Source organism: Brachyhypopomus gauderio, chromosome 11 (assembly GCF_052324685.1).
Source record: "Brachyhypopomus gauderio isolate BG-103 chromosome 11, BGAUD_0.2, whole genome shotgun sequence".
In the NCBI taxonomy this organism is placed as follows: Eukaryota; Metazoa; Chordata; class Actinopteri; order Gymnotiformes; family Hypopomidae; genus Brachyhypopomus; species Brachyhypopomus gauderio.
In genome coordinates, this window is record NC_135221.1 from 16,689,800 (window position 1) to 16,704,294 (window position 14,495).

The 14,495-nt window shown below is 40.9% G+C and overlaps 1 protein-coding gene and 1 long non-coding RNA gene across 2 annotated transcripts; both read right to left on the minus strand.

Moving 5' to 3' along the window:
* Positions 1 to 1,587: 1,587 nt before the first annotated feature.
* LOC143526498 (uncharacterized) lies at positions 1,588 to 2,566 on the minus strand. The gene is made up of 3 exons (XR_013133870.1): positions 2,440 to 2,566; positions 1,983 to 2,092; positions 1,588 to 1,824 (listed from the first exon to the last, which is right to left on the minus strand). It is a non-coding gene; the product is annotated as an uncharacterized LOC143526498 (long non-coding RNA).
* Positions 2,567 to 4,737: 2,171 nt separating this feature from the next.
* LOC143527316 (lysozyme g-like) lies at positions 4,738 to 6,216 on the minus strand. The gene is made up of 5 exons (XM_077022463.1): positions 6,061 to 6,216; positions 5,721 to 5,837; positions 5,429 to 5,625; positions 5,091 to 5,229; positions 4,738 to 4,957 (listed from the first exon to the last, which is right to left on the minus strand). Exons 1-5 carry the CDS (start codon positions 6,062 to 6,064, stop codon positions 4,824 to 4,826), a joined length of 591 nt encoding a protein of 196 aa, XP_076878578.1. The 5' UTR covers positions 6,065 to 6,216; the 3' UTR covers positions 4,738 to 4,823.
* Positions 6,217 to 14,495: the final 8,279 nt, after the last annotated feature.

The window sequence follows — 14,495 nt, forward strand, 5'->3', positions numbered from 1 at the left end:
CACAATGCCTTATTTAACAAACAAGACACATATTTTATAAAACAGTATTGTTAGTAACCAAATATTGAATAGAAAATTTAAACAACCTAGGTCATTAATGAGTGTGTTAGGATGTCTCTACAGAACACAATTTCAGACCAACAGGTGGTCTTTAGCAGAATTACGTTAGACTGAATGTTGTTTGGGGAGAGTGGGGCTTCCCCTGTGTATGCATTTCTTGTTCGGTATCTTTATAGTCTTTCCAGTCTCAGGAGCACAGTCCAGTCTTACTAACCTGCCAAAGGTTCTGTCATTTGTTTGAACAAAATGTTGTGTCTTACATGACAGACCAAGTCAAACCCACACCCAAACTGGCATTCCCACTATGAGCCAAAATAAATAACTGTAATAAAAATCAAAACCTGCCATGTCATAAAACTACAGTTAGCCATTTAGCGCTACCTAGTGGTTGGAATGGTAATCTTGCAGAAACCGGGTTTTTGCTTAGATGTCAGATAAAAGAATCCTTACAGAAAGTTAACTGTGCAGTGTACCTTTAATCTCACTAATAAGAAAGCCTGAAAATTCCTACCATTTTAGTGTACACTCGTCTATTCAAATGACATACAAGGGCATCACAAGATACCATGACCTATTGTTCAAACATTTTTTCTTTTTCTTTTTTTTTTATTTCAGCAAAACTATATTTACCAACTTTATTTACCACTTTTTGCATTATTGTTTACACTAAGTGAGAATCACATCTGTGGTTATTTTGTGCAATTGCTCATAGATCTGGTACCAGTGCACATTGGGGGCAGGTCATGATGAAATCCAGTCTGAAAGCAGTTATAGCTCTGTGTGCAGTTATAGCTCTGTGTGCAGTTATAGCTTTGTGTGCAGTTATAGCTCTGTGTGCAGTTATAGCTCTGTGTGCAGTTATAGCTTTGTGTGCAGTTATAGCTCTGTGTGCAGTTATAGCTTTGTGTGCAGTTATAGCTCTGTGTGCAGTTATAGCTCTGTATGCAGTTATAGCTCTGTGTGCAGTTATAGCTCTGTGTGCAGTTATAGCTCTGTATGCAGTTATAGCTGTGTGCAGTTATAGCTTTGTGTGCAGTTATAGCTCTGTGTGCAGTTATAGCTTTGTGTGCAGTTATAGCTCTGTGTGCAGTTATAGCTCTGTGTGCAGTTATAGCTTTGTGTGCAGTTATAGCTCTGTGTGCAGTTATAGCTCTGTATGCAGTTATAGCTCTGTGTGCAGTTATAGCTCTGTGTGCAGTTATAGCTTTGTGTGCAGTTATAGCTCTGTGTGCAGTTATAGCTCTGTGTGCAGTTATAGCTCTGTATGCAGTTATAGCTCTGTGTGCAGTTATAGCTCTGTGTGCAGTTATAGCTCTGTATGCAGTTATAGCTCTGTATGCAGTTATAGCTCTGTGTGCAGTTATAGCTCTGTGTGCAGTTATAGCTCTGTATGCAGTTATAGCTCTGTGTGCAGTTATAGCTCTGTGTGCAGTTATAGCTCTGTGTGCAGTATTAACAATCCCAACACACAGCTAAAAGGACAGATGGGTTTATGCCCTATTGGTTCTTGCTGTTCGTAAAATACTTTGTGTCAGCCAACATAGACACAAACAAAGAAATCTCAATAACTTCAAATCCAGGAACACGTAGTCTGTAGAGGTTTATTTGACATCTCCTAGGCTGATATGTTCCCGGAAAGATGATACACAATTCCCCATCAGTAACCGTGACGCTTGTACCATTGGCCCTGGCTATAATCATCCCCCGGTGGTCCCGATGTACGTCCTCTCATATGTGCGGACATTCCCTTCACCAGCATTCCTCCTGACACCGATGAAAGCAAAGATAACAGCATTTAGCGAACAGCCAGCATCTTATCTAAGAAATCAACATGAGTGGAAGAGGCTTGAGTGACCCAGGAAAACTGAGAACTGAGAACTGAGAACTGTCAGCTAGTGTGCTTTATTTGTTTTGTTACTTACTTTTACAAATAACTCCCAAAGTAGCTCCCATATTCCCTTTAAGCTGGTGTTCCTGTGGCCAGGGGAAGTATTCTGAATCGCTTTAATGGAATCGATGAGAATCTCAGTGCCTTGGGTGAGATGAATGAATGTTCAATTTATATAGCACCTTTCAAGATACCCAAGGTCACTTTACAATTTTAACACTGGTACAACTCTTACACAACCAATCACACACCGGTGAGAAGCCGCAAGCAATTGCACACAGCGTCCTCTCTGGGATCCACAGCCCCCTGTGGGACTGAATGGGGTGCAGGAAGGGGAGAGAGGACAGACCCTAGTGACAGAGCACCATCCACCACTGGGCGTACAAGCACACACATTCATACACACACACTCAGACAACTGCTTTTAAAAAATTGGACATGAAGAGACACAGACACACTCAGGGAGAATTTGTCAGGGACTGCCACTTTACCTAACCTCCGTGTCTTTGGAGATGCTCTTCACCGTTCTGGGAGCCCCTCGGAGTGTGGTGGTGTTGGTCAACCTGAAAAATATGGTATAAACATTTCTGCAATGTTGCTTGAAATGTTAAAATCAAGTTGTAACCAGCAGAGTTCCAAACCACATCCGCAAAGTCCTGTTGAGTAACTGTATACTGAAAACATTAGCAAACACTGAAACCAATGAGTCTAAAGCTGTTGCTATGGTCAAGACAACCGTTCACAAGAGACAGTTTGCAGTCTCCCTCAGCGAATCATCAGAGTCTCATCCTGGCAAGATGAGGACACTGATGTCCAGTTTCTACTTCTAAAGTAATCAGGAATTGAGACAAAATTCGCTTATTCACTCATTCATCTTCTAAACTGCTCATTTGGTTCAGGACTGCCATGGGCAACACGGTGGCTTGGTGGTTAGCACGCTTGCCTCTCAGCACTGGGGTCTTGGGTTCAAGTCCCTATCTGAGTGGAGTTTCCATGTTCTCCCCATGTCTGCGTGGGTTTCCTCCCACAGTCCAAAGACATGGAGGTTAGGTAAATTGGCCCTCCCTGATTCCCTGACAAATTCTCCGTGAGTGTGTCTGTGTCTTCATGTTCAATAAAAAGCAGTTGTCTGAGTGTCTGAGTGTGTGTGCATGAATGTGTTTGTACGCCCAGTGGTGGATGGTGCTCTGTCACTAGGGTCTGTCCTCTCTCCCCTTCCTGCACCCCATTCAGTCCCCCAGGGGGCTGTGGATCCTGGTAGAGAGTACGCTGTGCGCAATTGGCTGCCGCTTCTCGCCGGTGTGTGAATGGTAGTGTAAGAGTTGTGCCTGTGTTGAGAATTGTGGAGTGACCTTGAATGTCTAGAGAGGCGCTATATAAGTTGAACATTCATTCATTCATGGTTTTCGTTCAGTCTAGTCACACCGCTGTTTATTGATTTCAGCTGTTCCTTATTTCACGTTGCCCATTAGTTCAGTATACATATACCTTGTTTTCTGTCCTTCTTGATGGGTTGTTGTGCGTCTCTGTTTGGTTAAGAAGCCAGCCTCTCTTATATGAGTTTTGAGGTCTAGGTTTTCATCTGTTCCCTGAGTGTGATATCTATGTTTAGTCCTATGTGTTTAGCTTATGGATTATACACTAAGTGTCCCATTTGTGGTTATGCTGTTGGACCACCTTGCTTCCCCATGGTATTATTCCACCTTGTTAGTCCCTACTGGTTCTATAGATTCAGTTGTCCATGTAGTCTTTGACTTGTATTTGTATTGTGGTTTATGGTGTTCCTTCAGCTATACTGTTATACTTTTTTGGTTTGGTTTGGTCTGTTTCTGGTCTGTACCTAGTTCTGTATACTGTTCATGTTCACTGTTCTGAGTTCTGTAAAGTCACCCTTATTATTTACCAGTTCTACTTTCCTGTTCAGTAAATGTTAATTCCCTTTCATGCCCTACAGTTTTGTAGTGTAGCGTCATGCCCCGTAAGTCACATGCCCTCCGTGTTGGCACGGCGATCGTGTCGAGTCCCAGCCGGGCTCTAGAAGAACCCTGCCCACTATTGCACAAGAGTCCTGCTCCTAAATCTGAACGGTTACAATATTGGATAATTACTTCCTTAATGTAAAACAGAATGGCATGTTTGATAAAGGAATCCACCTATAATTTCAAAACATCTGAAATTTTGTTTACAACCACACCTCTCGATAAACTATATTCTATAATAGCCTTGTATTTTATGATGATATGTAATGTCACAATTCATGATTATTCTACATGTATACAAAACAGAACAAGGACTATACTGAACCTTCTTGGGCTTAGAAATCAACACTTTTCTGTGAAGGTGAGAATAAACAAGACAGCAGGTCCCAGACCTTCATCTGACGCTCCCCAGACATTCAGCTTAATCTCAGGCCACTGCATGTTTTCACAGCAGCGTTGCCTCTACGCACAGATGACCTGCCCACTCCTTGATCACTTCTTTCTCTTTACAAAACCTAAAGCTGTTGCCATGGTCAAGTCGTTCATAAGACAGTATAGCGGTCTCCTTCAGTGAATCAGCAGTGCCTCATCCTGCCAAGCTGAGAATACCAATTCTCAAACATTTACATGCTCTTAAGGTGTGAATGCAAAGTTATCCAGAAGTGAAGTAATATTCATTCATTTATTATTCCAAAAAACAGGCTTCAGACTATAAGCGGTGTCAGTTTCTTTAAGCTGTTTCTTTAAGCTGTCAGTTTCTTTTTTCAAAAAAAAAAAAATGCAAACGGCAGTTAATTTGACAGATTTATTTTACCAATGGTACATAGGTACTGTGTGTAGATATATGTGGGTTTGACAACGTTTCACCAGTGTTACATGGGATACACAAATCCCCCTCAGTAACCATGACGCTTGTACCACTGGGCCCTGGCTACGACATCATTGGCATAATCATTCCCAGTGGTCCCGATGTCCATCTTCTCATATGTGCGGACATTCCCTACACCAGCATTGTAGGCTGATATTCCTCCTGACACAGACCAAAATAAAAGTGTTTAGAGTTCTCACACTTGGCTAATAAATACCAATAAGCAATTTGAGTTCAGTTCTGTGATGTCTATTTTGTCAACAAGTAACAGCACACATGAAGTGACATTTAGTACCTTTAAGCTGGCGATCCCTGGACCAGCTGGGGAATTTTTTCTGGATTGCTCCAACAGCGCTGATGAGAATCTGAGTGCCCTGTGTGATATGAGTCTCACTGTTCCAGGCACCGCTCGGCTTGTGGTAGCGCTTGTCAATCTAGAAATTTTTTTTGAACATTGCATATAGATCATGCTAAACTGCATGGGGTGAGTAATTCACTAAATGAAGAAAAACAGATAGAACACACATTAACTATCGCATATTATTGCAATCCTGACTGGCATGGCTGACGTAATGGAGCGATGCAATAACCACTTCCACCTTCAACTGCATTGCTGAACTATTTCCACCCAACCTGCATGAGTCCCATGGCGTTGCCGTTGTCACCCCAGCCATTCACGAGCGCTGCTCCTGCCCTGGACTCTCTGGATATGATGGCTGCGATCACGGCTGGGTCCATCTGATTGGCTTTCCCAACTTTGATGATGATGCTCTTGTACTGGTCCATTCTCTTCAGATCATTCTCAGCCAGTTTGTTTGAGGCTGCCACTCCTTAAGGAAGTATGGGGCATTGTTTGTGTATTTTTTGTAATATTTTAACTTATTACTCTAAAAGCAACAACGTAAAAGGCTACAGGTGTGCGTACCCGTCACCTTGAGTGCGTCCTGGCGAGCCGTTTGCGCGGATGCTCCAGTCGTGTCGATGTTCATGATATCTCCAAAAGCGCAAGCGATGACAGACATGATAAGGATCACCTGTGCTGCTGCAGAGTGACATGAAAAACAACCATGTGTGTTGTTAAAGAATCATAACTGTCTGACATGAAAAGAAATTACAGTACAGCATTGGAAGTGATTTGCCTTTGAACCATATTTATAACATTCTTACAGTATAAATGCCACAGTTGAAGAAAGTCTCATGTAGTAAACCAAGTTTGAACTATTAAGGATATAAGTTGTAAAATATTTTCCTGAAGAATATCTTACCCATGATGGTGTCTGATCCTACACAGAAAAAGGGAGCAGGGAGTGATCAGAGAGACGGCAGAAGTGCGTGTGCAATATCCAACTGTAACGTCCGGAGCGATGAAAGGCGAGACAGGAAATCCTTAGCTGAACAAATGTTACGTTTATTTGACTCACACAAAGTAGCGCAGACAGCACTTATTATACCACAGTTAGTTCCGACCCTACAATGTGATTGGCTGAGAGGCGATCTAGGTGTGCCAATATTACATGTTATAGCACTGTAACCGAAGTTCTCCATGTATTACTCCGCCACATCCAGGTAACCTAGCAACGAAGCAGCGTTTACAAGCCAAACAGCGCAACTACAAACAAGCAGCAACATTATCAAAATGAATTACAGGGAGTTCGTTAAATCTATTGGCTTCGAAAGCATTTGTTTCAATCTGAAACTGGAGGATGAAGCTATAAATGACCAGCCTGATTCCTCCAATGAGCCAAGGTTTGTCACGCTTACAAACTGGAAATGCAGAGAAACTAAGTTAATACCGTAAAACAAACGTCCTGGGCTCTTAATGTATTTACATCCTGGTTAAAGAGCAACGACATTGCAGTCAATTTTAGTATTATCAGCAAAAATGAAATGAATCAGCTTCTACGGTATTAGTTATCATCAATATGCAGATGACACTCAACTTAATATTTCGCTAGAACCTAAAGCCCTAAAATCAATTTGCTCACTGTTTGACTGCATAGATGATATACAGACATGGATGTCTGACAATTTTCTGCAGTTAAATAAACAGAAGACAGAGGTTCTTATTCTTGGCAGTGATTCACAAAGGAATGATGTCCAGACTTATTTAAATCAAATGAATCTGAATGCCAGACAATGTGTTAAGAACCTGGGCGTCACCTTTGATAATGAGCTCAGCTTCAAATCACACATGACTACATGCAAGACAGCTTACTTTCACCTTTGAAACATTGCTAAGGTCCGAGATATGCTCTCTCCTGCTGACAGTGAAAAACTTGTCTATGCATTTATTAAATCAAGACTAGATTATTGTAACGCTGTTCTATCTGCTCTTCCAAAGAGCTCTATTTCTCACCTACAGCGTGTTCAGAATGCTGCTGCAAGGGTTCTGACCCGCAGGAGAAAGAGAGATCATATTACACCTGCACTCCACTCACTGCACTGGTTACCTGTCAGCTTTAGAATAGATTTTAAGGTTCTAGTGATGTTTTTTAAATGTCTTCATGGTCTTGCCCCTCATTACCTCAGTGAAATGATGGTTAGATATGTTCCAGTCAGGTCTCTCAGGTCGTCAAACAGTAATTTACTGGTGATTCCTAAAAGCCGATTAAAGATTGGCGGGGGTGCTTTTAGCCACTATGGCCCAAAGCTCTGGAATTCTCTTCCTGAAGAGCTGAGGCATTTGATCCCTGCATAGTTTTAAGAACAGTCTCAAAACATTCCTGTTTAGATCTGCTTTTAGTTAAGAAACTCTCAGTCTTATTTCCTTTATTACATTATGTTGTCTATTATTTTCTAAATCTAGTTATCTTAATAGTTTTATCTGATTTACTTTACTTTTTTACTTTTAATGTTATTTTAATATTTTTATCTTTAATTTCTTTTAGTCTTATCTCCTTTAATGTTTCTTTTTATTTATACTGTAAAGCACTTTGAGTTGCATGTATGTGTGAAAGGTGCTGTCACGTTGAGGACCCCGGCCCCTCCCTTTTGGGCGTGTGTTAACGTTGTCCAGGTGCTTTGTCTGTCAGTGGATCTCCGTGGTTATGGTTATGTCGTGTGATAATCTGTCTCACCTGTGAATCGTCTCGTAATCACGTGGGGCTAATGGGGTTTGTCTATTTAATGTGCGTTCGCGCAGTGTCCTGTGCTCGTCGTTCTCTAAGTCTATGAGCCGTGAGCCCCACAACACTGTGCAGTCTCACACTCAGAGCAGACCCTCACCGCTCCACATCCACACTGCAAATGAACTGCGCATGCCCAAAGCTGCCGCCGACGGGGGATGTAAATATGTGAGACACGAAAAGAAATCACTGAATTTAACTCACACAGTCTCAGTCATTCTTCACCTCATTCACCACGTAGCCGGTCACTCGACTCGTCCACAGTGCGTCTCTGTGAAAGCTTAACATCTAGCTAACTTGCTCATCATGTCTCACTCTAAACTCTATTCTCAAAAATACAGGAAAGAGTGGGAATCAAATCCTGAATTTAAAGGCTGGCTGAAGCAATGCATTGGAGATAATACATGGGCATACTGCCTGTATTGTAAGGTTGATTTCTATGCCAACTAGTTCCTGCTAACTGCTACTCATATACTAACATTTAACAACACAGCAAAAAAACTTTATGTAATTTACGTAAAAATTATTTATACAAAGCATTAAAGTCATGTAGTTATTTTGAGAAGACTGCTTATTTCAAAGGCAACAGATGTTGTTCATTTGTAGTTCTAACATATTTAGGGTGTTTTTACTCATTTTTTAATCTCTCCCAACTTTATTCCTTTACAGCTTCAAAAACATGTATTATGCAAATTAGGTGATGACGTCATTTAGCAACTTCTAGCGACTTTTAGGACAACAAATAGCGACTTTCCTTAAGCTGGGCGTACACTGTACGATATTTTAAATCGTGTACTCAGCTCCAGCTCAAACTGTACGACTAAATCGCAGGGTTTAGAAGTTCACAGCTCACGATTCATATACTCACACTATACGACCCGACGCTCTCATGCGATCTCACGAGGAGCGATTTGAATTTCAAACATGTTTGATATTCTTGCGACGCTGCGATTTCTGATCGGGAGTTGGTCGTGAGGTGTGAATCGCTCCTCGTTTACCTGTGTAAACTATACGATGCACGACACGCGATTGAGCAGAAACTCGGCCCGATCGAAAAATAGTCGCACGAGTGAAAAATCGGCTGAAAATGGGCCAAAAATCGCACAGTGTACGCCCAGCTTTACTGAGGAGTTGGCAACAGTGGAACGAACCTCCAATCAGCCATGGATGGTCAATAATTGTTGTACTTTATTTTTAATAAATAAAATTTTATAAACAGTTGTTTTGTGTATATTTACCTCTATAATATTTATTGGCTAAGGCTGCGAGCAGCGAGCCATTGAATGGAACTATTTCAACGGGCGGAGTGTTTTTTAACCAAACAGGTCGTATTTTCTCGTCCTCTTTAACTCAAAATCTTTCAATAAACAACGATAATACACTTGAGGTTCGTACTATAACGTGTAATATTGGCACTGCTGTGATGATCTACGACCGCAGCACAGCAGTGCCAATATTACACGTTATAGCACGAACCTCAAGTGTATTATTGCGTAAATATATGGTGACACGTAGACTCAAACAACGACGAGCACGGGACACTGCGCGAACGCACATTAAACCATATAAACCCCACGTGATGAGAGACGAGCCACAGGTGAGACGGATTATCACAAGACGTAACCGCACCCATGGAGAAACGTGACACCAATTCACACTTCCTTTAAATAAAAGAGAGAAGGTTACACAACAGATTATAGAAGATCAAGACCTTTTATATTTTTCCAATCTAGATTTGAGTTAGGATTCATTTGTCTTAAAACCTTATCTGAACTCAGATTGCAGAAGTGGAATCAATTATTCTGATTTTGAATAATAAATCCTTGAAAACTTCTCAAATTTGTTGCCAAGCCTATGGGTTATCATGTAGTCGAGTGCAAGACGAGAGTGCACAGCTGGTTTTATAAAGTTCCTTGTTGCTAAAATTGAGAATTCAGATAAGATAGGTCCATCTTATCTAAGGCAGATAAGGGAACCGATTCTGGAAATTTATAAAGACAAGCTTGATCCTGAATAACATTTAATGCAGATTTATAATGTTTAAGGAATTTAAGGGTAACACAATACTGCAGTCTGAATGCTGTGCTTCCCTTAGATTTACAGTTGGACAGGTTTGTTAATGGTTTGCAAGCAAATGAGATCAAAATTTAGTACAAATAGTTTTAACACAAAATCAACAGTACCAACTGAATGTTTCCTTACACACCCACACCCACACACAGAGGAGCTATATAATTAAAACCACCATATTTGTAGGTTTGTGCTGCCAATACAGTGCTGTCCCACCCAGACATGGTCTCCACAAACGATCTTGAGACATCCTGTGGTATCTGTATTTCCTGTGAGTTGTGAGGTCCTCCATGGAATGGATTTATTTTCCAGTACAGAAGCTTTATTAGGTTGAGATGTTGGGAATCTGGAGGTGTCATTAACGCCTTGAATGCCAAAGCACTCTTGAATGATTTTTGCAGTTAGAGAACATTGTTTCTATGAAGGGCTATACTGAGTTAACTGGGATTCTTCCTATAGTGCCTCCTAATGGGGGGGCATGGGTCAGATCTCTAGTGTGTAATCCATACACAGCAAACTGAAATGCACTTTGTATTGACGACTCTCCACCATAGGAACCTGTAACCATTTCATCAGTTTCTTGTAGGGTCACACCAGACAGGCAAACTTCATTCCCACATGCATCAGTAATCCCTGGGTGCCTGTGACCCTATCGCTGGTTCACTGCCTGTCCGTTGTTGTATGACGTTTGGTAGGTACTAATCACAGCACACTGAGGACTCCCCAAAAGACCTGACATATTGGAGGAGCTCTGACCCAGTGGCCGAGCCACTGAAATTTGACCCTTGTCAAAGTATTATATATATTTATTTTTAGTCAATTTGTAAATTATTCTGATATGACAGTTGGGTGCCTTTCGCCTTTCTTAAATGTGAGTTGTGTGGCATTCATCATCCGGTTCATCATCATCATCACCATCATCATCATCATCATCACAATGAAGCAGTCATCAGTGTGAGATGTGGCCAAAGGACGTCCACTTTTGTGACTCTTCTTGTCTCTGTATCTCTTTTGCTGATGACACTCTAAGCTCAATGGACACTTCTAGCAGAGAGCTATGTTTGAAACCTCATAATGGTGAGGTACTGTGGTAGGTTTCATCTTGTTCTCATGATGTCAGAATGAGAACAGCACAGCATTATGGGGAGGACTGTTTAAATACCAATTCTAATTGGACCAGGAAATGTTTTGGTCAATTGGAACATGGATTAAACACCTGTTGTAAATTTTGCCATTAAGCTCCTTGTTAAAGAACAGCAAGTTGTGCAAAAACTACTGAAATATGGAACAGATGGACATGTGCATTTTAAAGAAGAGTTTAAAGAAGCTCACATTCTGTTCACCCGAACGTTCATTTTAAGATCATCCTGAAGTTCCACTCGAAAGCCAAATATATATATTAGAGCATGCTTGTGAAAGACTTTGCGTTCCTTGTTTCAATAGTTTTTCTCAACCATAAGACAATAACAATCAATCACTCAGACGTACACCTGGCAGGACTTTCATTTGTTGATTTAGAAAACAATTGACCATTTACGGTAAAGCATGGGCAAGTGACCACTGGATCATTGTGGTGAGTTCACCCTTATCTTGGTGAGAGAATACAAATACACACAGCATTGGGCTGTGATAAGATAAGATTTCAGATTTCAGAGTGCATATAGCCATACTATGGATAAACAAATGATTAACAACAGTAATAATAATAATAAGCTTTATTTATGCAGTACTTTTAAAATTGCTTTAATGCATTTTCAAAGTGTGTTACAGAAAACCATTAATACAAGAGCAAAGAGGATGCAACTAGTTTCTCGTTGTTGCGAGATCTGAGGGTTCTCGTGGGACCCACGAGATTGGATTGTTTGAGGGAGGTTGAATGCTGGATGACCAATAATTTCCTCAGATTAAACAAAGAAAAAACTGACATTGTTATCGTTGGTAATTCTGACTCGGCTAGAGTGATAGCACATGATCTGAGCTCTTTAAGACCTAACCTGCATGATCATGTTAGAAACCTGGGCTTCATCTCTGACACAAACCTAAACTTCCAAAAACAAATCAGCTCAGTGGTTAGAGGAAGTTTTTATCAGCTCATGAACAAGCTTAGAAATATTTTATGTTTTAAGGATTTGGAAACGGTCATCCACGCTTTTATTTCTTCATTGGTCTGGATTACTGCAATGCACTTTATTTGGGCATCTGTCAGCCTTTCACGCCTCCAGTTGGTCCAAAAACGCAGCTGCATGTCTCCTGACCGGGACTAAAAAAAGAGACAGTATCAACCCTGTGCTGGCATCACTACACTGGCTCCCAGTAAAATTCAGGGTAGAGTTTAAAGTTTTATTGTTTGTTTTTAAAGCTCTTCATGGCTTAGCTCCTTCCTACATCTCTAATCTCCTTCACTCTACTCCTCACTCACTACGTTCTTCTAACCAGTGGACTTTAGACATTCCGTGGTCTCGGTTAAGGTCCAAAGGTGACTGGGCCTTTTCGGTAGCAGCTCCAAAACTATGGAACAACCTTTCACTTTTTATAAGGGAATCAGCTACAGTAAATATTTTTAAAACCAATTAAAAAACCTACTTATTCTCGCAGGCCTTTGATTCCTGAGCAGTCCTTTGAGTCTGTCAGTTATCTGCTATGTTAATGTGTCATTAACATGTCCTTTATGTATATTTTATTGTAAATGTTCTTATGGGTTTTCTTATTTTCATCTATTTACTTTTTATGCTTAGATTTATATTTTGTACCTAAATGTTTTATATTTTTATGTGGTTCATACTGCAAAAATTGTTCAGCACTTTGGTCGGCACTCGATGTCTTTAAATGTGTTATACAAATAAACTGACTTGACTTGACCTAAAAATCAGTTCACCAAAGTGTGGAACTAAACTATGAAGATAACCGAAGGCCAGTAAGAGTTTATTAAAATCTGTTAAAAAAGACACAAGTAGCTCGCAGGATGGTTTGTGGACAGGTTTGTTCCAGGCCATCTGCGTTTGAACCTGTTATGACATGGTCTGGTAATTTCTGCAGTGATCAGTGTCTCTAGAAATGTTGGACAGCAGAGGCAAGATTGCTTAAGCTAACAGTCCTGTGCTGCATTCATGTTGTATTCTTAGTAGACACCCCAGAACAATACACCTTAACATTTCTGTAACGTGTGATCCCACCCCCTCACGTCAATCATGGCCCTGTTGGTTTTGTTTTCTTTTCCATGTGCACTCTTACGTAGTTTCCACGCCTATGTTCAGCCCCTTGTTTTGTGTCATTAGTTTCACCTGTAAGTAATTAAGGGTTATCTGGTTTAATATTTAGATGCCCGCTTTTGTTTCCTGAGTTGCTGGTGATTGTTTCTATGTACTTGCGTCTTGGCAGAGTTTCATGTTCAAGTCCTGTTTGTCCTTAGGTCAAGGATTTTACGTTTAAATTCTGGTTTTGTTCTTTGGTCATCCCTTAGTGTTATTTTCAGTCCTTGTGCGCTATGTGGTGCTCTTCCTCGTGATTCATGTTTTAGTTCGCGGGTGTTTTCCTTCTCTTGTCCCTGTTCATCAGTGGAAATGTAATATCGTCTTGAAGTCAGTCCCTTGGTTAGTCATGCGTGTTTTCGTAGTTATAAGTCGTAGGATCTATGCTGTTATCTGTCGCAGTGTTTTGTGTTGAAGTCATTCCGGAGTGTCATAATTGGTTTTGTTTTGTTGGTTTCCTTTAACTGAAGGTAGAAGTGTATTTAGTGTTTAGCAGTTCCTTGTCTAGTGAGTTTGAGTTGTGTCTTTATGTGTTTTGTACATCTCTAGATTTGATGTCTTCTGGTAGTTTAGTTAAGTTTCGTAGTAATCTGTTTTCTTTTTTTGATCGGTTGTAATTGAAGTGTTGTTGTTGTATTTTGTTCGCTGTTTATTCAATATGCCCCGTCGTGCTCGTAAGTCTAAGTCTAAGTCTGATCTCTCAGTTGGTTGTTTGTCTCTTGTTCGCTCCTTCGAGAGCTCATGCATATTAAATGATTTCTCTCCGCAATTGTGTCCGTCCCCTGCTCCCTCTGAGTTAGAGTCGTTACATAATCACCAGCCTTTAATGGACACAGCGGGAGAATCAGAAGTGATACCGGCAATAAGTTCGTCATGTCCCGAGAATTATGGGATTGAGAAAATGCAACTAGATGATCTTCAGTCCAGCCTTGCCATTAACGAAAGGGGTGAAGCCCCAATGTTACCTTCAATGATGCCGGTTCCTAGTGAATACTCCGGGGAAGAGGATAATATTGGAGTCTTTGTTATGCAATGTGAAATATATTTCCTACATGTGACTTGTCCTAAGCCCCCCGAAAAGGTTAAGGTCCTGTATGTGAGGTCAAGATTAAGACAGAGTGCTTTAGATTGGGCAGACGATGTTTTGTCTCGTGGCACTGCAGAACCTTGGACTTTACAGGGCTTCCTCAGGCTTATTAAGGAGAGGTTCACCAGTATTTCAGGACCCCGGGTATTTGTTCCGGGTACGACAAAGGT